Source organism: Chaetodon trifascialis, chromosome 15 (assembly GCF_039877785.1).
Source record: "Chaetodon trifascialis isolate fChaTrf1 chromosome 15, fChaTrf1.hap1, whole genome shotgun sequence".
NCBI classification, from domain to species: Eukaryota; Metazoa; Chordata; class Actinopteri; order Chaetodontiformes; family Chaetodontidae; genus Chaetodon; species Chaetodon trifascialis.
Genome location: NC_092070.1, coordinates 2,551,606 through 2,576,582, shown reverse-complemented (window position 1 = coordinate 2,576,582; position 24,977 = coordinate 2,551,606). Strand labels below are relative to the sequence as shown.

The 24,977-nt window shown below is 40.5% G+C and overlaps 1 protein-coding gene across 7 annotated transcripts in view; it reads right to left on the bottom strand.

The window, feature by feature from the left end:
* The window catches only part of rbfox1 (RNA binding fox-1 homolog 1), a 205,712-nt gene that overhangs the window by 98,531 nt on the left and 82,204 nt on the right, over window positions 1-24,977 (bottom strand). For 5 of the 7 annotated variants that reach the window (XM_070981949.1, XM_070981955.1, XM_070981951.1 and 2 more), the window contains exon 2: window positions 5,612-5,905. In XM_070981949.1, the coding sequence (XP_070838050.1) occupies window positions 5,612-5,905 (294 nt within the window). Of the gene's footprint in view, window positions 1-5,611; window positions 5,906-17,551; window positions 17,676-24,977 lie in introns of those variants that run through there. The other 2 variants (XM_070981952.1, XM_070981953.1) reach the window with 1 other exon arrangement.

Sequence of the window (24,977 nt, the reverse complement as noted above, 5' to 3'; positions counted from 1 at the left end):
AGGTGGGTGACTGTGGGGGGTAGTCCAGAGCTGTAGGTGGTGGTGGTGGTCGGACCTTGATGACAGTGTGGGTTGGAGCAGAGTGGTCTGAGGGGAGCTGAGGTATTAAGGACTGCAGCTGAGGGGAGACGACTGGCCTGGAGAGGTGTGAAGAAGTAGAGGCCCAATGAGAGGTGGCTGGAGTGGGGGCAGAGTCAAATCTATTAATAAACAAGTTTAGCTCATTTGCCCAGGCCTGATCTCCAGTGGTGGCTTGTCTATCTGCACTTTTGCCATGGTCCGAGATATGTTTCAGACCTTCCACACATCTCGGACATTGTTCTTCTCCAGGCACGCCAGTTTCTCCCTGTAGTTTTTCTTACACCACCTGATATTATACTTCAGCTCCCACTGTACTCTCTGCAGCTCCTCCTTGTCCCCTGAGATGAAAGCCCTCTTCTTCTCATTTAGCAGAGCCTTCAGTTCAGGGGTCACCCAGGGCTTGTTGTTGGGAAAACATCGTACTCTCTTGGATGGGACAGTGTTTTCCACACAGAAGTTGATATAGTCCGTGATGCAGTGAGTCAGACTGTCAATGTCCTCCCCATGAGAGCTGCACAGTATGTCTCAGTCGGTGGTGTTAAAGCAGTCCCTCAATTGCTTACATGCCTCCTCAGTCCAGGTCTTCACAGCCTTCCTCTGTGGAGACTGTCTTTTCAGCACTGATGTGTATTCTGGCTGCAGATGGACGAGGTTGTGATCAGAGCAACCGGGTGGGTGGGGGGGGGGGGGGTTGGAGGTATGCGTCCCTGACATTAGCATACAGAAGGTCAAGAGTTTTATTGTTCCTTGTGTGGTAGTTTACATACTGTGTGAAGTTGGGGAGAGTGGCAGAGATAGAGGCATGATTGAAGTCCCCAGAGATGAGAAAGAGGGCCTGTGGGTGTCTTGTCTGCAGTGTGGACAATGTGCTGTTTACGCACTCACAGGCAGCAGCAGCATCAGCCGATGGGGGGATGTACACAGTCAGTACAATAACATGTGAGAACTCCCGAGGAATGTAATATGGCCGAACGCTGACTGCAAGAAGCTCAATGTCCCTGCTACAGAGCTGCTCTTTAACAGTGATGTGGCCAGGGTTACACCATCTGTTAAGAATCACACACAGTCCACCCCCTTTCTTCTTACCGCTCTCTGACACTTTCCGGTCCACACAGACTACGGTAAATCCGTCTAAGGAGAGAACAGAGTCCGATGTGTCCTGGTTCAGCCATGTCTCCGAAAAACACATAAGACTGCTCTCCCTGTACTCCTGCTGCAGCCTTATTAGCGCCGATAGTTTGTCCATCTTGTTGGAGAGAGAGCAGTTATCCCATGATAACAGCTGGTAGACATGGTTTATATCTCCGTCTTCTCTCCTGGTGCTTGAGACCTCTACACCTCTACAGCCTCTCTGTTTCCTCCTTATCTCCGCTGGAATCTCTGGTTTCCCAGTGTGGAGCAGTCCAGTGTGTCTGAGGGCTAACAGCTGGTCCCATGTGTAGACAGTGGAGCCATGGCTGAAAGGGTCTCCCAAGGCAGACAGTCCATAAGCAACCACCAACCGTAAGGTATGTGATAAGATAGTCAGAAGGGTCCAGCATGACACTGAGGGACTGCATTGAAACAACTGACTGGGAAGTGTTGTGCAGTCCACACAAAAAGGACAGTGAGTGTCTACCAGGAAGGTATGGTGTTTCCCAAACAAACCCTGGGTGTCCCCGGAACTGAAAGCCCTACTGACTGAGAAGAAGAGGGCCTTTAGATCAGGGGACAAAGATGAGCTGAGGAGGGTGCAGAGGGAGTCGTTGGTATGGAGGATGCAGTCATCTACCTGCTCCATTGATCTCTTTCTCATCTGGAGCATACTGGAAGCATGGTGAGGGTCATGTTTTTTGACTTCTCCAGTTAGGATCAACACAATCCAACCATCACTGCTCAGGGTGAAGATGGAAGAAGCTGGAGGAGACTGCCATCTGACTGCGTGGACCGTCAACTGCCTCACCAACAGTCCACAGTATGTGAGGCTTTGCGATTGCGTGTTCAGTGTGGTACTTCGCAGCATGGGGGCTCGGTACGGGACCATGCTCTCTCCATTCCTCTTCATCCTCTACATATTGGATTTCAGACACAACACAGACAGCTGTCACATCCAGAAGTTCTCTGAATGAACTGGAATACAGGGAGGTCATCTCCAACTTTTTAGACTGGTGTAGACTGAACCACATGCACATAAACGCCAGCAAAACAAAGGAGATGGTAATTGATTTCAGAAGGAAGGTACCACAGACTACTCCAGTGAACGTCCAGGGCTTGGACATTGATTACAAATACCTTGGTGTTCACCTCAGCAACAAACTGGACTGGACAAAGAATGTAGATGCCCTGTGCAGGAGTGGCCAAAGATGTCTGCACCTGCTAAGAAGACTCCTTTGGAGTATGTAGGACACTGCCTCTGTTACGATCCTGGCTTCCTGTCTCTCCCTGTGTGTCTCCTCTCCTTTTTCCCTGTGTGTGTGTCTGTCTGTCTACCCCTGGTTCCATGGCTGGGCAGCCCCTCACCTGCTGCCAGCTCCTCCCACTGCGACTCACCTGCAGTCACTCTCCCTCATCAGGGAGAGTATTTAAGACGTGGACTTCCTGCTCCTCGTCGCTGGATTATTCCTCGAGCTCCTTGTCGATGTTTGGTCTTATGGTTCGTAAGTACATGTCTTTAGTCTCTCTCTCTCAACCAGATTTACGTTTTTTGTTGTCCACATTTTCCCAGTCTCTAAGTGAGCTGTGTTTTTCCTTTGTTTCAGTGCCTGCCTGCCGCTTCCACGCGTGCCTCGTGTCATACCCGCTTCGTCGGTGCTCCTTCTGTTTATCCACTCCTTTTGAGTGCGTCTTTTGTTTAAGTATTATCCGCTCATTGAGCGTGTTTTCTGTTTTCCTTTTTATTAATAAATTTGTTTTGTTTCACACAACCTCTGTTTTCGGGTCTGCATCTCTGGGTCCTATTACAATAGGCTGTACAGCCCCTTAACAGCCTCTGTCCTGGACTGCCCTCTGGACACCATCAAGGAAGTGGGTGAGAGGAGGATGTTAGCCAAACTGACATTGATCATTGACAACCCATCCCACCCCCTGCATGAGACAGCTGACATTGATCATGGACAACCCATCCTACCCCCTGCATGAGACAGTAGGGGGGATGAAGCAGCTCCTTCAGTAGCAGACTGCTGCATCCTGTGTGTAAAGAAGAACGCTACTACAGGTCTTTCATCCCAACAGCTGTCAGACTGTTTAATGCCAGCATAATGTAATGTAGCACTGTGTTGATGTGTCTTTCCCATTTCTACATCATAAACCCACTTTTCCGCTGCATTGCTATTATCGATGCCAATACATGCTCACTTTATCCATTTTAGCTGGTCCAATCTTGTGCAACTTATTAAGTTGCTGTATAAATTTTTCTCAACTTTGCAATAACACTATTTATTATCCATACTGGCATCAGTATTTTTATAAACTGTATATATCTATGCAACAATATTCTCAAGTGCAGTACAACATATGACATTGGTAGTTTTTCTCAAAGGAATATTGGCAATGGTACTTTTATGGGCAGTAGGATTTTTTTATGGTGTCTGGTTTTAAGTTTGTTTATAATCTTTACATAATGTACATATACATAGCTGTTTTTCTATTCCGTATCCCATATATATATTTTTTATCTTTACCCTTCTGTGCCACTTTTTTGAGTTTATTACTCTATTCCATTCTGTTATATTGTTGTACTACTATATTATATTATACTACTATATTTCACCTTTTACTATATCTCATATCCTATACTATATCATAATTTACCATAATATACTATATTACATTGTTATATTACACAGATTTTTGGAATATAGTCTATATTTATATTACATCTAAATACCATTATTTAGATCTCAATACCATTATGTTATACCATTACTATTATCATTATTATCAATATCATTGTATAAATATCATACCATATATATTTGTCTGGTGTAGACTGCTAACATAGATTTGCTGACTCTTTCCTTTACCTTGTAATTATTGTCTCTTTCAGTTGTACTTATTGCTATCAATGTGCTGGGATTTTTAGGAGTCAGATAATTGTGTTGCTTCATCAGCTTTCACATATAAGCTATTTGGTATGGTTCAACAAACAGTGGTGTGTTTGCCAGGTGGTATGGTTGCTTTGGGCTTGTGTGAAAGCCGTCAAATAAATCCTGGTGTGGCGCATGTCCCTAAATAGGAGACACAAATTCATGCAGTTTTGGATGATACCAGAGCTGATCTGCACATCACTGCTTGCCAGTTTAACAGTGTCACTCACTGATGACAAATTACTGCATCAAGATGTCTAAAAGAAGGCTCCTGATGCAGAAAACCGGTAATGATCCAGTCCTACAACCCTGTACCTCCAGGTCATGGTCAGGTTATATAGGCCCAGTTATGATCCTGTCCTACAACCCCTTTCAAGTCACAGTCCTACAACCCTGTACCTCCATGATCTGCTCCTCCAACACATAGTTCCAGGTCATGGTCATGTCCTGGAACATATAGCTCCAGATCATGATCAAGTCCTAGAACTCTTTGACCCATGATCCAGTCTTACACCCCTGTGACTGCAGGCTGTCATCCAGTCTGCCATTCCTATGTTTTCAAGCCACTGTCTTTTACCAATGCTTGATTGCTTTTCAAAACACATTGCTATTAATAACTTAAAATTTGCAGTCCACTTATTGGAACCAAATTTCTCCAAGCTGCCTAAAGGAACATTCTAACATTTGGTGCAACATGCTTATCAAACCCACAGATAGAGGAGGAGATGAACAACAGTTTCATCTTTGTGTGTCCAGCACACAAGTACTGTTGGTGTAGTTAGTGGTTAATGGTTAGTTTAGCTTAGCATAAAGAGTAGAAGCAGGGTGACGCATTTATAAACATCTCAACCAAATCTTCATGCCCCTATGAGGGGTATGAAAATCTGTAGCTGCACACTCCTTGTAGTAGTATCAATAAAGACAATGTGGCAGACAACTACAAGTCCCACACTACCACTTCCAGTGCTGTGTGATGTATTGGAATACCAACCACACTTGACCATGACTTTCAACTTATTCACTTGTTCACGTTGCAAGTATGTTGTTTTCACACTCATGAAGGAAATATGTAAAAAGTAGACATTGTGGTTTTAACTGTAGATATTCGGTTAAAGCTATCTTGAAAACAAATCTTTCTAAACTGCACCCCATCTTCAGTTACCACAAATTAACAACACTGCAATGAATCAGAAGTATGCTGAGCAATAGCAACAACAGTTAAATCAATTATATATTGTTGTAATCTCCATTCTCGTATTAAATTTTGAATCAACCTGAGTATAAAAAAAATACCACAAAAAAAAAAAGAAAGAAAGAAAAGAAGTAGGACAAACTGTTCCAACACCGGAATCTTTTAGTTTGATATTTGTTTAAACTGAATAATAGTTTAAAAAAAAATGGTGCTGGACAAAAGATTATACTCCCAGCTATTGCCAACTTAAGTATCTTCCCCCATGATGCCTTACTGTGGCTGTGCCGGTGACTGTCTGACTGCCGGAGTCTGACCCGCTCTGCTCACTGTGGCTCTGTGAGGACTGGTACATGTTGAGTGGATGCTCACTGATGGGGGCCTGGATCCCAGTGTAGTCCTGTGGTGCTGCTGGGTGCTGGTGTGGATGTGGGTGGGAGTGTGGATGTGCGTGGGTATGTGAAGCTGTGAATTCAGCTGGGATGCCATTCTGAGGAGGGGGGGCAAACTGGGCAGATGGGTAAGCCTGGGCCATGGATGGATCCGGGGCTGCCGGTGTGTCCTGGTTACCCTGTATGGACAAAGAGATTCACTTTTAATTTAGAGGATCATTTCAATATTCCATTATTGGAGATTTTGCTGACTTCCTGCATTCCCTTACTTAACATCACTTAAGATTGTTTTATCAAAACTTTCATCTTATTGTATTGTTTTTCAGTTGGTTGGTAACTTTGGGCGAGACTAAAACATCACCACAACTGGCGGATTTATGATACTGATCAATCCTAGTACACAGGCTTACACATACGCACACACGAAGACACATATAACACGCAGACCCCCTCCAGCTCAACGCCTTCGTGGCTCACACCCCCCTCCCTGCCTTTGTCGCAGTGTAGCATAGAGGGTTGTTGCGAGGCGCCCAAATGTGGCTGCATGCACGCCCCCTCCCCCAGTGTCTGTGCTGCAACACCTCCCTTCCCCAACACCCCCCCACATCTCATTATGTTGCTTATGTGCCGAGGTGTTTTTTCCTAATCCCACACTGTGTAGCGACCCACAGTTCTCCTGCTCCTGTCCTCCCCCGTTATGTGGGGACTCCGCCGCCGGCACGGTGCAGGCTGTGGTGACAAACGTATATGCCACTTTCCCCAGGTTGGCACATGACTCGTTCATCCTGGCGAATTCTAGCATCCCTACAGTCTTTCAGGGGGACACCCCTCTGGATGGGTGGCTGCTAGGTAATAAAGGCTATCCACTGAAAACGTGGTTGATGACGCCATATATCACACCATCAACAAGACGGCAGCGTGGTTTTAACGGTGTTTTCAGCAGTGCTCGGTCAGTCATCGAAAGCACACTGAGATCAATAATTAGCAACAGCTACGATTCAATGCAAATCTGAGTCAGCACATACAGTCAGACCTATATTTTGATCAGTATCTCATCTGACCACATCGCAAGAGCGTTCGGCACACGTAATGGGTCACTCACCCTGACCGAATGTACACAGATGAAACAGGGATGTGAACTAATCGGTTAACGTCGCTGTGCCAACCAGAAACACCTGTGGCATCCTACAGACCATATATACTGCTTTCTCAGAGCACTCAAGAGACAGAGAGAGACAGACACATGGAAAAAATGTAAGTGATGATCAGCTATTACCCACGTCATTTCATTCCAAATACAAATGTTATCATTGTAATGCTTAATGTTATCTACAAAGATGGAGTACATCACTGCTTTGAGGAGGATGAGGAGGAGGCCGAGGATTTACCGTCTGAGGACCTCATATTTAGACATCAGAATCAGAATCAGAAATCCTTTATTTATCCCCGAGGGGAAATTGTTTTTGTTGCAGCGCTCCTTACAAGAATAGAATTAGAATAAAATTAGAAAAGAAAGAAAAGAGAGAGAACTATATATATATAAAGCAAATATAAAAACAAAATATTTATATTGAGAATATATATATAAACAAAATCTACCACAAAATATAGAATATATATAAAACTATATATATATATATATATGATGAGAAAAAAATAAACATTATATACAAACGGGTGTGCAAAGTAATACAAACTGATGTCATGAGACATGAGTGACGTCAGTTTCCTCCTGCACTGTAAAAAGTTTTTAGTCCTTCAACTTATTTTTGTGCGTCAGGTCCACTAAATTTTGCCAAAAAGTTGACACAACTAGAAATGTTAGGTTTTGTTCCTTTCAACTAATGAGCTGGTACAATCTACTTTGAAATGTGTGAGTGGCCAACTTGTACAATAGTGTGATGGGTTTTGTACATGCTCAGAACACTGCCCCTGCACAGTCCCCTTGTCAACCCGTGCCTGCATGATCGCATGCATTCATTTTCCTCGTCTCATGTTGGACCTCCATGTTCTGGACTAAGGAGTATATTTTTCTTCATGAAAGAAGTGGTAGGAGGACTTCAGTTGGTTTAAAAGGTGAGTTCATAATTTTACTTTCACCATATGAGTGTTGCTTGGTTAAACCTACAGAGGGTGGCCGTCTTCCCTCTGTCTTGTGCAGTGAAAGCTTGCTAGCATAGTTAGTTAACTTAAATGGCATATTTCCTTTCAAAAGCTTTGTCGTCCATCTTTTTGGTACATTGACTCCCAGTTTAAGTTCCAGATGAACGGATGAAAACTACTGCTCAATGTTTGTTTGCTGCATGTGTACAAGAGAACTGAGTTGCGTGTAATTGGCTAACGTTAGTAATGTTGCTAACGATTTGTATCTTGCTAGTTTGCTGGCAAGTGAATTCAGTCGATGCAGGCGGGAAAATGTAGACTACATGTCATTAGGGAGTACAGAAGCTCGGTATAGTTTGCTGCATAAAATGTTTGCTATGTTTTATAATTACAGCTACATGTAACGTATAGTTGCTTTCATCAACGAAAATTATGACTAAATATCGTCGTCAATGAACCTTTATCATATGACGAAAACAAGACGAGATGCAATGTAAATGCTGGTCATGTGACGATAACTACAATTAAATATATAATGCAAGATCATTGATGAATAAAAACGAGACTAAATGTGGTTCCCAAAATAAAAACTCTGCTAAAATGTCTCTTGACTAAAACGAAATGAGACGAAATGTTCTGATGTTATTTAGTCTCGTTTAGTCGCGTTATTATTATTTTGCAGTATTTCTGTTTCCCGTGTCTCTCTTCAGGGGCTGCATCAGGTCGCACTGCGCAGTTGCAGGCGACGTCATGCCATTAGTTCCCACTCGCGGCATTATTTAGAAGATGCAGCTGCGGTAGGTTAAGGTTAACGTTAGACAGACAACTGACACAGAGAACGGGACCGATGGCCAGCCAGCCAGCTTTGGTTGGTAAAATAAATATGTTGTAAATTCAAATCAGAACGTCTTTGTGTGGCTGCAGCCTCTAGTAAACACTCTAAAGGCTGCGGCCAGAGCCTGTGACTGTAGGCTATGCATGAATGTCAACTTAACTAAATCTCCTTTTTTTTCACAGGAAGGGAGAGAATTCCATTGAATATGCAATCATATGAAGTGGACATGTAAGTTTTGCATATTTTCCACAGCTAACCAGCACAGTACAATTAGACACTATAAGTTGAAGCACGGACATTATAGCAGGTCTTGTCCCTTGCCTTGCATCTACTGTGACTGTGTTTGCTCTTTTAAGACACAAGTAGCTCTCATGAATCATTTACTTAAGCATGAAACAGTGACTGGTCGACCTCAAGATACTGTGGCTTATGGAAGTAGCATTGTGACATATAGACTGCACTATGAACGAGTTTTCAGAGTCATGTACACTTAAAGATTACTTTGTTTATCTGCGAGTCCATTTGAAAAATAAGGAAACTTTGAAGTGCCCTTTTCAGTGCTGTCTTTTTATTTCAGATGTGTATTCCACATATACTACACATAGAAGTAGCTATCATAGTGGTTGTGTGTTGAAGGATTTAAGACCTGAGTTGATTCGTGATCTACCAGTAACACTGAATAAGGAATGTGATGTTACAGCACCAATAGACATTGATGTCTCTCAAGGTGATGTCTTGGAAGAAGAGGAATTTGAAGATGTTAATGGAGAGTCAATCAAGCATAGACTTGCATCCTTATTCCTGCGTATGCAGACAATCCTGCATGTATCTAAGTTAGCTACACAGAAAATAGTTGAATCACTCTATGATATCGGTACACAAAGAAATCCATTGAAAATGTGTTAAGGGAGCACAACTGTAACTCTGAAGGCCCCCTCTTCGCGTTATTAACAGAGGTCGTTCAGGAAACGAATCCACTTGGTTATCTGTCAAGGAGTGGTCCATTTGGTCACTGATCACAAAAGATCACGTTTTTTCAAAGATAATTTTCCAGTCATTGAGCCAGTAGAGTATTTTCTGGATAAGGATAAGGAAAAAAGCTTTGTATATGTGCCCATACTTTGTGTGATAACTGAATTGCTGAGTAAGAATGATATCCTTGACCAAGTGTTAGTAGAAGAATCTTGTGTTAATTCACAGCCTGGCCAATTTAAGTCATTTCGTGATGGCCTGTTTTTCAAAGAAAATCCACTTCTCTCCAGAGATGAGTTATCAATAGCAGTTGGTTTGTATATAGATGAATTTGAGGTGTGTAATCTTTTAGGTACCTCCAGAAAGAAACATAAAGTGTGTGCTGTGTATTGGGTAATTGCAAATCTACCAATCAAATATAGATCTGCCCTGTCATCTATTTACCTTGCAGTTTTGTGTAAGGGTGCTGATTTAAAATATTTTGGTTATGGTATTGTTCTAGATGCTCTTTTGAAAGACATACAAATACTTGAAAACCAAGGTGTTTTTATCCAGCGGCTGGGGGCAAATGTTAAAGGTACTGTGGCTTTTGTCTCTGCTGATAACTTAGGAGCACATTCTCTCATTGGTTTTCAGGAATTGTTTAATGGAGATAAGTTTTGTAGATTTTGTTTGGCAAGTCGTAGTGATATTCAGACAACTGAAGTTGGAAGGGAGTCCTTTCCTCTCAGTACTAAATTGTCTTATGAAGCCAGTGTATCAAAGCTCAAACAGGACACAGATTTGTCATGTGTAGATGGTGTCAAAAGTGACTGTGTTTTAAACAAGTTGACCTATTTTCACACTGTAACAGGATTCCCACCTGATGTTCTACATGACCTATTAGAGGGAATTGTGCCTGTTGAACTTAGGTTGTGTCTAGGAAAACTGATTTCTGATAAATACTTCACACTTGAAGAATTAAACACTGCCATTCAGAGCTTCCCATATTCATTCTCAGATAAGACTAATCGACCTCAGAGACTAACTCAGACTTTTAAAGTTAATGGAACAATTGGGGGCAATGGACATGAGAATTGAACTCTTTTGAGGTTGCTACCCCTGATGGTTGGTCATCTGGTCCCAGAGAACAACACAACTTGGAGAATACTGCTTGAACTGGAAGACACTGTGGAACTTCTTGCCTCCTCTGTGTTTACAACTGAATCATTGTGCTATTTGGAGTACAAAATATTGGTCCATAAGCAGTTCCTGCAGGATGCTTTCCCGGACTTCAAGCTAAGACCCAAACAACCTTTTTATAGAATCCGTTGCTTTGGACCATCCGCTCCACATCATCCTTTCAGATGACAACATTCAGAGAGTTCTTACTGAAGGTCTTACAGAGACAGTGGATGAGATGAAGATGATGCTGAAGACCCGTCTCAACCTGGAAGGTGAGATGGTCATCCAATTCCAGGATGAAGAATTCGGTGGTCAATTCTGTAATCTGAACAACATGGAGGATTTACCCAGTGAAAGAATTAAACTGAAGGTCATCATGAAGGCACCACCCAGCAGTCCACAGTCAGACTACACACTGGACACAGCGAGCTTGGACACATCCAGTCAGTCCTCAGGCGAGACGTCCGGACGCTCAAAACCCTGGCCGAATCCGTTCCCCATACCCACCTTCTCTTACGACACCGAGATGAAGCTCAAGCGAGGAAATGAAGCTTATCAGAAGGATGGTTCCCTATTGCCTCTCTCCTCTCACACTGATATAAAGATAGACATTCTTGACAAGGATTGGCGGGCATGTATGACTTCAATGCTTATCCAACTCAGAGACAAATAGAAGAAGTTGCCAAAACCCTGGTTGAAAAGCACCCATGCTTAAAAGAGCCAGGTTCTAAAGAGGGATTCTACTGCTGGAAGTTTAGTCTCGGTTTCAAGATGGGGAACCTGCGACAGAAGTATCGTATTGCCAGATGTCCTGAGCTTATAGTGAACCGCAAGAGGTCAGCAGGGCAAGAAACCAGAAAGATGAAGAAAGCAATGCAGTCCGAGACCAATTTTCTCCCAGACTTCCCTCAAGGTAGAACTCCCAACAGCCTCGAAGAGGAGAGAGAATCTCTGACAAATGAAGTCAAGAAGACAAAGCCGGACTGTAATCTGATTGATGGGCCGGACCTTTGCGCTTCACAGACAGGAAATAGTTGAGAAGAAGCCACTTGTGACTGAGATTGGAAGCAGATGGCCGGCATTGTTTTCAGAAAGACAGGTAAGTTCCAACATCATCCACATGTTCCCTTCATTACATTAAAATAATTTTGACACATAGTGTATTTTTCTCAGTCTTCACAAAACACACATACATAAAAGGGAACTTTAATATTTTTGACATCTACCCCTATTTGTAATCTGTCTAAAATGTTACATGTTTGCCATAGCAATCCCTCATCGTGCATCTGAAAAATTGTGTCAGTTTTACATCTAAGTAGTAATAATGCAATACTGAGATATGAACCACAGCCAGGTTCATAGTAGTACAAATAGGACTGAATGTCCAAAATAATCCCCTTAGTCCTTGATAAAATGTGCTGTCTACGTTTCATCCATCTCTGCTATCCTTCCATTTAACATGTCCTGTATTGAGCCAGGGATGACCAAACTGTTCTTCTGCGTGTATTAATATTTTTTGTTTTGTGTCCACTCCTCAAAGATTGGTGCCGAGTTTACACATCTTGTATCTGCTGACCTCCTGAAGTCCTTCCTGACTGGACTTGACCAGTATTTGCCGAGGTTGATCGACTTGTATGAAGCACGGAAGCGACGCAAAACAAACCTGGGACATGACACCGAGCTCCAAAGTCTTCTCGAATCTCTGGATTCTGAAGTAAGTGAATAGTAAACACAACAGCCATGTTTGGTATGATAATCTGTTTAGAAAAATGTTCTGATTTCTGAGACCATTGCATCTTGTCATCATCTGTTTAGAGTCTGTTTTTCAGGCACTGCTGGGTTGGACTAGCAAGAATCTAGTCCATCCCAGCAGTGCTTGGAAAATGGAATACAGATGATGATGACCTCAAGTCATGATGTTAAGGTCCTCTTTGTTACGGAAGTGTTTTAGGATAAATTAAATCAATTCATAGACACGTGTGAGCATATTTTGTGTCTGAAATGCTCATATTTGACCACCATCTTGTCTGTGTTGGTGATAATGTCACACCTTTTTGTAATCATGCCTTTTTCATGACAATTTTTTATTTTTTTTTATTTATTTATTTATTTTTTTACAGGGCAGCAGAACACTGTAATCCAAGTTTTACATACACTTGTGATGTTTAGGAAAAAAAAAAAATGTCCACTTCAGAAAAAAGTGCTATAAAAATAAAAGATAAACAGATTAATATATTTGTTCTGCTTTTTTTGCATAAATCTCTTAGACTTCTTCTGCCCTGTCCAAAACTAACAAATAGTTAATAATTTTGAGGATTTTAACTTTTGAAATGCCAGACACAGACATACAGACAGGACACACACACACAAGGCAGACCTTGTACATCAAAGACAGACCCTCTTCTTGCAGACTCCAGGTTTTCCTGCTGATGACCTCACTGCTGTTCCTTACCAATGCTGTGATACAGCTGTCAAGTTCATGTGCATGTTCACAAACACGTGCAAACATCTAGTTCCAGATCCAGTTTAGGTCATACCTGATTGATTACTATGTGGAAAAACTACTTAGCCTTATTGTTCTTAAGTTTTTATGATGTTTTAGGCCCATCGTGTCGTGGCGTCCATTGTAATGGACATGGAAAAAAACTATTAAAAACCTGAGTCAGCAAAAAAATGTTTTTTCAACTTTATTTTTATGTTGGAGAGGAGCCAGAATCAGATGGCAATTTTTTTTTTGCCCAGCAGAAAAAATGCGGGTCTGAAGGGGTTAAGAGATTTATGCAAAGAAAGCAGAAAAAATGTTAATCTGTATGTATTAATGTTAGATATTTATCTATCTATGGCCCTAAAGCCCAAATGCCTGTTTTGATGGTGTTGCAGAAGTCCAACCAGAACAACAGATCCAGAGCACTTCTTGGACTTCCATTCATCTTGATCCCTCGAACTTCATCAGGTTTATAGAGGTGTGTTACTCAGCCAGTATTGATGTAATGTGTGACATACTTGATATTAAAATTTATAGGATTTACCTTCAAAAGGTCCCAATAGAATGTGCAACAAATATTTTTGTTGTATCAACAACGTAAGTCAAGTACTCTCAACTCATTTTTAAATCTGGAAAAGTGGATCTGACTTTGCGCCGCGCCGGCGGCGGAGTCGAAAATAGAGCCCACTGTCTTTTTTATGTTTCCTGGACGGGATGTAACTGAAAGGCAATTTCCCCTCTGGGGGACCAATAAAGGTATTCTGATTCTGATTCCTAAAGACATTGGTGATCACCTGACTTTTCATCTAGTACCACTAACTATTGTGTCAGTTTTTGTTTTTTTTTTCAAAACTGTTGGATTATGAACACTGAAACCTTTAGAAACATTTATCTTGTTTAATCCGTATTTTTTTCAATGAGTCAAACCGCAACAAAGATGATGGACAATCAGATGTTGTTTTAAGCACATCCTATTCTGGATAGATATATCGACCACACTATGTGCTACTAAAAACAGCCTTTTCTCACCGGAAAAAGGCTGTATAGGTCATTGGTGCAAGTGGCTTATTATGACCCCTATTTACATTTACTGTTATGCTGTGACCTCTAGTAGCTGTAGTCATTATGATACCAGAAGAGAAGGAAGTCTGTGACATAGTATAAAGAGCAACAATACCTGAACGTAGAGGAGGTGGGGTGGATGGATGACTCAAGCAAAGGACACAGAAAAACACAGGACTTTCACCCAGGAAACCGCTGTTTGTGTATTTACTTAAGTTAACCTAAAACATGATCTTTTCCTAAAATTACTAAGTAGTTTTGGTGCCTAAATTTAAATTTAAATTTTATGACTGTTTCACAACATTAACCATGTGATGCCAAAGGTCCCCTACGCCTCTTGCTGGTACTCTCCAGTGGTCATATATGTCATTATGGGAGTCACTTGCAATTGGCAAAGGCATGTGGACTAAAAACGTTGTTTTAGCTTTAAATATGTTAGTTCAAAGTAACTCCCAATAGTCTTGTATTCAGTGTCATTTCTCAGCACACATTTACATGATTTGATGAAGGTGAAGTTGTCTATTTTTCAACTACTCCCCTACTTCCCCTACTTTGATGTTTCTGTATTGAAACTCTAAGTTGGAGGAAATCCACTCCATTGCATCACTGCAAGCACACATGCACACACACACATACAAATACACACAGTAGTCTTCTCTATGTAAAGAAAACAGTTGTACTTGTAATAACAACCAATTTATCCGTCCTATAGAAAACAGGGTTATCCACTTGATTATAGAGGAAACTCTGCATCACAGACACACAGACTGAATGACACACACACACACAGACTAATAAACCTACATCCAGAGGAAAACACAAGCTTTTCTGGTACATTAGCATGGGAAGCTGCTAATTGCAATAAATACTCTTTGACCTTGTCCAGGTCAAACTGTAGTTAGTTTATTATAGATATTTTATACAGTATATGTTATGATGGTACATCATGAAAGTTTGGAGGATTGTTGGGATATCTTTTTTGGATATGGAAAATAGCTGCTAATACTAGGTTCAAAAACCAAAATGTATTGCAATCATATAGGACAGACCACATCTGGAGTTGGTCGGTCACACACCATGATCGGCTCTTAGCCAAATGACATCAGTACAGTTCAACCACATATTGAAAGATCATCTATCTCTTCTTCTTCATATCTCAGAAAAAAAAAAAAAAAAAAAAAAAGTTTAGTCCGTACAGTAGCATCACTTCCCTCCTGGGATGCATCAGGTTTGTTGAGAAGTCCACCAGCTCACAGACTTAATGCACAGACCTGTGATCAGTTGTTATTAACCAGATACAGATCACATGTAAAGCTGACACAGCTGACTTGGTGTACCAGGGCTCACAGAAGTCAGTGCAACAGTTCCTTTCCTCTTTACCAGATGTCACATGGAGTTACTCTTTTTAGTAACTCCTTAAACTAAAGGAAGGACTTTACCAAACATACTGAAATACAGAAGGGGAAATAAGCCATATGTCCCATATTTATAGTGAGAGTTCTGGCTAAATACTAAACTATAGAAAACCTCAGCAAAGACTGTTCAGCTAGAAAAAAACAAAAAAAAACCCAAAGCAAAACAAACAAACAAACAAAAAAAAAAACAGGAAAAGAAACCAAAGAAGGGAAGAAGCAGTCTCAGTGACAATTATGAGTTCTACAAGTGTAGTTTCAGCTTGGCTGTAGCTGCAAACAGAAAATAGTGGAGACACTGAAGGAAAAAAAAGCAAACTTGTCCCCAAACACGGGGCGATGTGTAAGTATTTGTGAATGCGTGTGTGAGAGAGGTTACTCCTGTGGGACATTTATAGCTCAGCCATTACAGAGAAAGTCAAAGAGAGAGAGAGAGAGAGAGAGAGAGAGAGAGAGAGAGGGGCGCAATCATATGTAGGAAAAAGAAAGAGGGTCAGAGAGAGAGACACAGAGAGAGAAAGAGATGCAGACAGTGAGTCTTGGCTAAATGCTCTGCTGTGTAATGAGAACCACATTTAGAAGGCTGAAATATGCTTTACGTGGCAGAGCACTGAAAACACACACACACACACACACACACACACACACACACACACACACACACACACACACACACACACACACACACACACTCAGAGGTGACTGGAGGAATACATTTAAAATTTTGAATAACTGCACAGAGAGAATTTCTCTCCTTCAGAATTAAAAAAAAAAAAAAAACATCTATTCTTCCCTGTTTGTTACTCTACTCCAGAAGAACTTCACTTTTCCTTAAAAGACAATTGTCAGTTTGACTCAAATTTGTGTCTTGTGTTTAAAACATGTATCTCCTTGGCCCTCCTCCTTGAATGACAATGTGTCTTTCTTTTGAAAATTCCATAAAATCTTATACTGAGTACACTTCCATTGCACAAACACTACTGTAGCAGTTTGTCAAATGACATTTAAGCCACAATTCAGATGGCTCTAAGGCTATAAGTCCTATAAGACCTTATAGGACAAACTAATGTTGAATACAACTTAGGTTTCAGCAGCTATGATAACACTGCAGTCACCAAAGTGAGAGATCTTGGATAGCAGACACATCATTAAAAATAAGACACAGTGGTCACATTTGCTTTCAGATGTGCAGGTTTGTTTCTCTTCAGTCTGATCGTTCGATTGCTTGTGTGTCTTTCGCCATATGACCAATTTTAAGTGATACAAATGAATGAGGCTTTCTTACTTTCGGAACAGAACCTGGATGTTACAGTTTCACTTTGGCTCTGTACATGTTCCTTTACAAATAAACTAAACTAAAATGAACAATTCTCTCTCTCTTCATCCTTCATTCACATTCCGTTCAGCAAACACAAACCTTTTTTCAGCTTGCATAGTTTGTTCATTTCATGTCCAAAAGAGAGCTACCCCCCCCCCCCACACACACACACACACAGACCTGCATATGTATATATAGGGCATACACACACCCATCCACACACGTACACACACATATAAGTACATGCACAAACAACAAAAGGCATGCAGCATGCTGCCTTCTGCAGTCACAGCACAAACAGTGTGGAGCAAGACAGCGAGTGTAGAGGCAACAATGAGAGAGACAGAGGGACAGAGAGAGGGAGAGAGAGAGCAAGAGAGAGGGAGAGAGAGAGGGAGAGAGAGAGAGGGAGAGAGAGAGAGAGAGAGAGAGAGAGAGAGATGGAGGAATAACAGTGTATATTCTCAGAAGTACCTGCTCTACCATGTTGCCTCAGCCTTCCTCCATGCACATCCAGCTGCACTGTAAAGTCCAGCCCGCCAGTGTCTGCCTACAGCTAGCATCAATTATGGATGGTTTTATGTGTGTATGTGTGTGTGGAGAGGGGGAATGAGCAGAAGGAGGAGGAAGAGGAGGAGGAGGTGGTGCCACTGTGAATGAAAGCAGCATTGCCCAAAAATGTTTTCACCACTCTCTCCTCTTTCACAACCATTCCCCTTTCCTTTATTTGTACAACTATTCTTTCCCTGTTCCCTCATTTTTATTCTGTTTTCTTTCATTTGCACATTAAACTATGTTCAAAAGTATACTGACACCCATTTCCACATATTTCAGTTTGGACTGAAAGAACTGCACAGAAAAACAAATTCTGTGAGCCCGGGCTCATCACCCAGCATCAATGCCCACTGTCAATAAAAGTGTCAGTATGCTTCAAATTTAGAGTTTGTGGCCACTGTGAACAGTATCTGAACACCATGGTATATGCAAACATTAACTTAATGTTCTCAGATAATGGGTCAAGTCTTGTTTAATACTTGTATTTTCACGTTATTGCTGAGTAAGCAAATGGTTATTGTACTTTTTTGCACACAGGCACAGTATATTTTCAGACAACAGTTTTGAGAAAGTAATGCTGCCAGCTTTCACCACAAGGGAGAGTACAACACTCGGCAAGCGCTTCTGTTGGGGCTTTTTTGAAGACATTACACACATATTGTGGTGCACTATGAGGCACACGTGCTGTTCTGTGTTTTTGTGTGGAATTAGTTTGTGCAACTTAAAACTACAATTCCTAAATTCAATGATTGCATTCTTTTCTTGTTCATATTTTATTCAGTGTTCCAACTTATATGGAATCAGGGTTATACTAGTAGACTCAAGTAAACATTATTTTCTAATCATTAAATCTCCACCATCCAAGCACACAAATGTGACTCATTTTCAAAAAAGTAGTTCCCACCTGTTATTCAAAAATATGATACATTCATAATTGTATGCAGTTTCTTGCATTTTCATAAGATTTGCATATCTAATATGAGGTTGTAAATGCAGGGCAGGAGTGGGAAAGTCAGTAGCTTTATCCCCATTGACATGAGTTGTTTTCATTGTTAGCAAAGTACATATTGCAGCAAAGCTAAGTTTTGCTGTATGTGTTAGGACCTGTGAGATGCCTGTGTTTAGTTTTGCTTGAATATAACTGTAAGAAAAGTAGAAGTGAAAAAGAGGAGTTGCAGTAATATTTCATTCAAACTGATAAATAGCTCGAAAAGAAATTTATAAGCCAACATGTTCCCACTTTATTGAAGTGTACTACTACTTGTTAAGAACTAATTAATGATTAGTGCGTGCAACTTGTAAATCAGCATAGCAGTGTTGAAGGGACTTGACAGCAAAATGTACATTATCCACAATACCGTACAAGATAGTATCATCATCATAAAGAAATTCAGATTTATCATTTCCAATAGCCACACACTGATTTATGTGCACGTGGTAACTGAAATGAAACCATTTCTAAGCAGTCATTCAGCAAATGATCAATTGTATTGAATGCCTTTGAAAGATCAGTAAAAGCTGCACAGTATTCCCTTCTATCCAAAGCCAAAATAATGCTATTTGAAACAAGAGTGGCGGCAGTGACAGTACTGTGCTTTTCTCTAAACCCTGACTGGCGTATATAATAATATATAGTAGTGAATGGAATGTGCTGAGAGGAACAATTAAAAGTATTATTTACTGGAGTCCACTATTTTTGCTTGGCTTGATAATTTAGAAATAGGCCACCATCTTTAAGTTAAGGAGTTACATAGCAGTCTCCAAGACTGGTGCAGCAAACATTTAAAGGCAGTGATCAGGTTTATCCTTGTCAACCCAGTTCTTTAAATCTATAGCCAGTAATGCATGCATGCATTATTATTATTTTCATTTTTATTTGCTGGATTTGAATACAATACTGGGAAAATTCTAAGTCTAATTCTTCTTTTCACTCCATGTTTGCTTATTGAAGGTGTCAGGGGTGTGCGGTACATGAAGGCCTCACATGTGACCAAGTTCCACACTTAAGTCACATGATGGCACCTGGGCCATCCGTTAGCTGATGAAGACTGCGGATTAAAGGTCCAAAGAAACAAAACATAACAAAAACCTTAAGTTGAGATGATGATTTTATCCAACAAAATTATTACATATTAATGTGGATAAAGTTTAATATTACAAATATTGTGTCTTTCACAGTGTGGTCCAATTTCACCACCAAATGGATTAACAAAAATGCTTATGATTTGCCAAATATTTAGATTAAGCATCAGTCTGACATCCACTGTCAAGCAATAAGGAGAACCCCACTTTACGTATCTTATCAAATAAGCTAACATCATTTTTGTGGCGTTTTCAGTCCCTGTTAATAGTGCTAATCATTTTAGTGGCTGGTCCCCATGGCCACTCTCTGATATAATGCCAGATTCTGTCTTTGTGAAGTACTAGAAACATCTGTCTTAGCCTCTCTGTGGTTCTGTGGCTTTCATAGGAAAGTCTATCACTCAACAATGAATCGCAGAGCAGAGAAAGAAATAAATGAAAGAGACATACACAGGCATACATGCACACACACACACACACACACACACACACACACACAGTGTCATCTATAGATCAATAGTTTGCTAAGCGGCCATGGCCTTCTAACTGTTTGATTGTCCAGACACACACAGAGACAGAGAGTGAGCGAAAAAGAAGCTTGATGACAGGATGTGGAAAGGCGATTTCTGGCCAGATGTGTGTGTGTGTGTGTGTGTGTGTGTGTGTGTGTGTGTGTGTGTGTGTGTGTGTGTGTCCTGGTCATGTAGTTGACAGATGGTTTGGGGCAATGTGAGGCAGGGTGTGACCGAAGCAAGACCAATGAGCCAGGATGAACACGCACACGCACACACACACACACACACACACACACACACACACACACACACACACACACACACACGCATAGAGAGGGAGAGAGAGAGAGAAACACAAACACATACACTGTACTGTTGGGCTGGATGGCAGTCCTGCTCAGTCACTTGAGACCAAACGTTCATTCGGTTGTTCGTTCATTCATTCATTGAGACAAAACTTCATCTCAGTCAACCGGGCTTCTACTACCAGTCATGACATGTATTTTATTTGTGATTGTTCGTGTGTCCTGTATTTATTATGAACTTAGTTTACATCTTTATCTTTGTGTTAGAAACCCATAGTCAAAATGACTTTTAAGGTCAACAAATCTGGACCCCTGGTGGTAATCCTTTAGATATTTACATTTCAAGTATAATTTTTTTGGATGACATTTTTGCAGGGAGCAGGCACTGCTGCAATGACTTTATAAATCACAGCCATGGGTGTCGTGTTTCTAGAGATGATTGCAGGAATCCGAGATTAAGTCATTTTTGAGCTGATAGCTGATGATTTCAGTGGTCTGATGCTGACCACCATACTTCTTAACGGGTTTGTGGCTTTTTGTCTTGTAAACATGGAAATAAATGGAAATAAAAGTGACTATGTATATTCAGATACATCTGTAGCACAGCTGAGCTCTACATGCATTCCTTGAAAGTAATGTTAAATCATAAAATACTTACAAAATAATACATAAACATATCCCATTGGAATAAAGTGTGGGGAAAATGCTATTACATGAGGTGATCTATCAGGATTGTTCACAGTTTTGTGTATGAGCTACAAATCCTTTTCTCCCAACAGCCAACAGATGTGTCTACATTATCAAGCCATCATCTGTGTTTTCACAACCACTCACTCTCTCTCAGCTGTATGTGCCAGTGTCATGGCTTTCAGTTACTACAAAGTGCAAACATTGATTCTGACAACAGAACAACATCTGTGGGCTTGTTAGGCAAAAGAACAAATGTTAAACACCAGAAAAAAGAACCTGTTGTAACAATGATAGATGTCAGCCCCCCAAAGTTCCAAAGTTATGCAAGTTATACATAGACATGGAAAACACAATACATGTAATAGAAGTTAGGAAACACATATCTTTCTTGGGACACACCTCAAATTAACACAATCATAAAGCATTTATTATAGCCTGCAGTTCTTTAAGAGCACATAACTAATAAAGAGTTACATTGTGGTAGCTGACGTTTCAATGAGGGTTTATTCCAAATGTGATTTCATTTGTAACACGGAGCAAGGAAAGATTTTGTCGTTCATTATATTCCTGTGAATACAGGTCCAAATATTCTGACTGGCCAAACAGGTCATATGGAAGCAGTGTGCACCAATGTGCTCAAAAACTGTAGAAAATTACAAATCGGGGAATCAAAAGAGAGAGGTCTTCATTTTAGACTGCCTATAACTTAAGTTCCCATTGTTTTGTCAGTATATCATCCTGAGAACCAAGGGAAAAAAGTATTTATTTATTTATTGTTATTTCCTGCCTCTTTGGAGCTAAAACAACAACTCACAATTTAGAATTTTGTAAAAAATATTTTTAATTTAGATTTTACAGCATGTCCACTGTAATGGACTAACAGAAAGATTTTACCATAACACAAGGAAATCATAATAGGCTGACAAGAAAACAAAAATGTCAAAATCTATTTTTTAAATGAAACTGAACATTTGGCCTGTATTTTTTGTTGAACTACTGAACAAAACTGACATTATTAAACATTCATAACATTGTTATTATTTTTCCTAACAAAAAGTTTAACTGAACTCTGACTCCAACTTTATGATTCCTGACATGTTCATAAACAAGACAATATATGACTACCATAGTTAAAAAAACAAAACAAAACAAAACATCTTAATATTTGTCTTATCTTTTCTCTTTTCCTGGCATTTGCATTTTGCTGCAGTCTCCACTTTGTCTCAGCATGAAAACAAAGTTCCCCTCATCCCACCCAAACACAGATATCATTGGAAAGGCCAGGATGTCCTCTACAGAGCACACCAGGACTTAGTTGGGTAACTCAAATGAGTCAAAAGATATAGACCAAAACTAAATGTCCACTACAGAGGACACAAATGCTTTCCAAATCAACCCATATGATTATTTTGCACATCTTACAGAATCAAAAGGACAATGTAACAGATGCAACAACTGGCCTTGCAGCCTCAGTTTTATGTTTTTGTCTTGTTTGAAAATAAATAAATATTGGAATGGCTTTGTTATAACCTTCTGTCAGATTTTCAGGATTCTTATGGGACCATGTCCAAAAAATTTTGGATGTTCCACGGAATCCATTCTATGTCACCAAATAGATTTGGTACGTTTTAGCTCAGAATCCCTAAGCTTGAAAGGTTCTAGGTTCTACCTGCTTTTCCACTTTTACCTCGAACTATACAGAACGTCATATACATCACATGTGTATTAAAAACGGTCTGTGTATTCAGTGTCAGATGACACACTGTTGTAATGACACACTTGTCCATAGAGATATGTATATAAATCCATTTCCATAATGCAGTATTAGTAATAGACCTAAACAGAAGTCAGATAGTACTGTCCACTCTGTGGTTGGCAAGTTCTTCTGTGATACCTCAGGAAGTGGCTGAACTTCCTCTCAGTCTGCTCAGAATGTGTGGGCATGTTTTCAGGGTTCATTTCTCCCATTTAAAATTTGATATCTGACAGAGAGCGCTGGCATAAACTGTGACGTGACCTTGGCTGACTGCAACAACCGCCATGCAGATGAGCCCACACACACACACACACACACACACACACACACACACACACACACACACACACACACACACACTTTGTACAAGGGGCTGTGATATGTGTGGTTGAGACTGTATTTTTGCTGGAGTTATTTGAGGGTTTTCACCCACCAAGTACCTCATCTAGTCACTAATTCCTTCTCCAGTTACACAGTCCCTACTGGGGACATCACTCTGTCACTCTGTGTGAGACTGAGCAAGTGTGTATTCTGTGTCCAACCAAAATCATGGTGTGTCATTCTTTATTGCAGTCAAACTGATGTCAAAGAGATTAAATTTGTTGTTATTATTTTTCAGTGAAGGAAGAAAAAAGTGGGTATTCCTGTCTATGTTTGATTGACAGCTCAGCCAGCAGGGGCACTTCTAACTGTAACTTTAAAGCCATCAAATGACACTGTTTTGTTACCAGTGCTGTATACGAATAAATACCACACTATGGACAAATAGGTAACATTTTATTTGAAGAGCTGTGCACAAGACTGACATGATACCTGTCATGACCACAAAAGAGTCTTCATGAATTGTCATTCTGGCAATTATGTCATTTTTTGTATCTCAAATTATTGACATTGTGTGACATGTTATTGTTATGACAAGTCAATTCAGATTACCCAAGACAACATAAACATAACATGTCATCCGTGTCATAAACATGCCACAGCAGGCCTAACTATCAAACTTAAAGAAAGTAGTTACCTCAATGTGTCACTAAAATGTTTTATTACACTGTCTAATGATTTTGTAATGTGCCATGAATAATTTATTATTTGTTATAACAACAGCGAATACTGTAACTTTACCAAGATAATTTACAGATTTGATGGACAGATTGTTGCGATACTTGCTTCTATCTGTGCTAACTGTAGCCTCCGCTAGTTTGCTCGGTTAAGCCATGCAGGTAGTGCTCCTATTAATGTTAGCTGAGTCAGCCCACGCGTGCCAAGGGCCAAACCCACTAAGAAAACTGCATTCTCTGCTGTCAAACTGGCCTCTGTCAGTCTCTGTGTTGCTATAAATTTAATTTATAGCCGCATGCAAATTTTGCATCCTGGTCCAGCTGCTCTGATTTTGTAAATTTCTGTGTTGTCTGTAAAAACAAAACGTGGTGGGACTTGTTCATGGACAGAGTTAATAGTTTATTAGGACCACCAGCTGCATGGTTGGGGGATGTAGTGCATATTCAGCGCCTTTAGCCATTGCAAATGCCAATCACTATCCCAGATAGGGTGCAGATCTGTATGCTGTAGAAGAAGAAAAAAAACATTACTTGAACAAATTTCAAATGTTTTCTTAAGAATAGAATAATGGAACAAATTGTAGCCTCGCTTTGAGCTGACTTTGAGATTAAAGTTAAGAGGTGGAGGACCTCACTAAGATTAGTGTGTATTTCATCACAGACTGTAGTTATGGTGTATCATGAGTTGAGCTCAAAATGTAATCACTCATGTAATATCCTTTAATGGGATGTGCAGTAAATCTACTGTACACAAGTACAAATGTGCCTTCCCCCTCCACACACACACACACACACACACACACACACACACACACACACACACACACACACACACACACACACACACACACACACACACATTACAGGTCTGCCAAGGACATATCAAACATTTTCTTCCTACAATGTTTCCAAGGCAACATGGAGATGAGCTTCCACTCG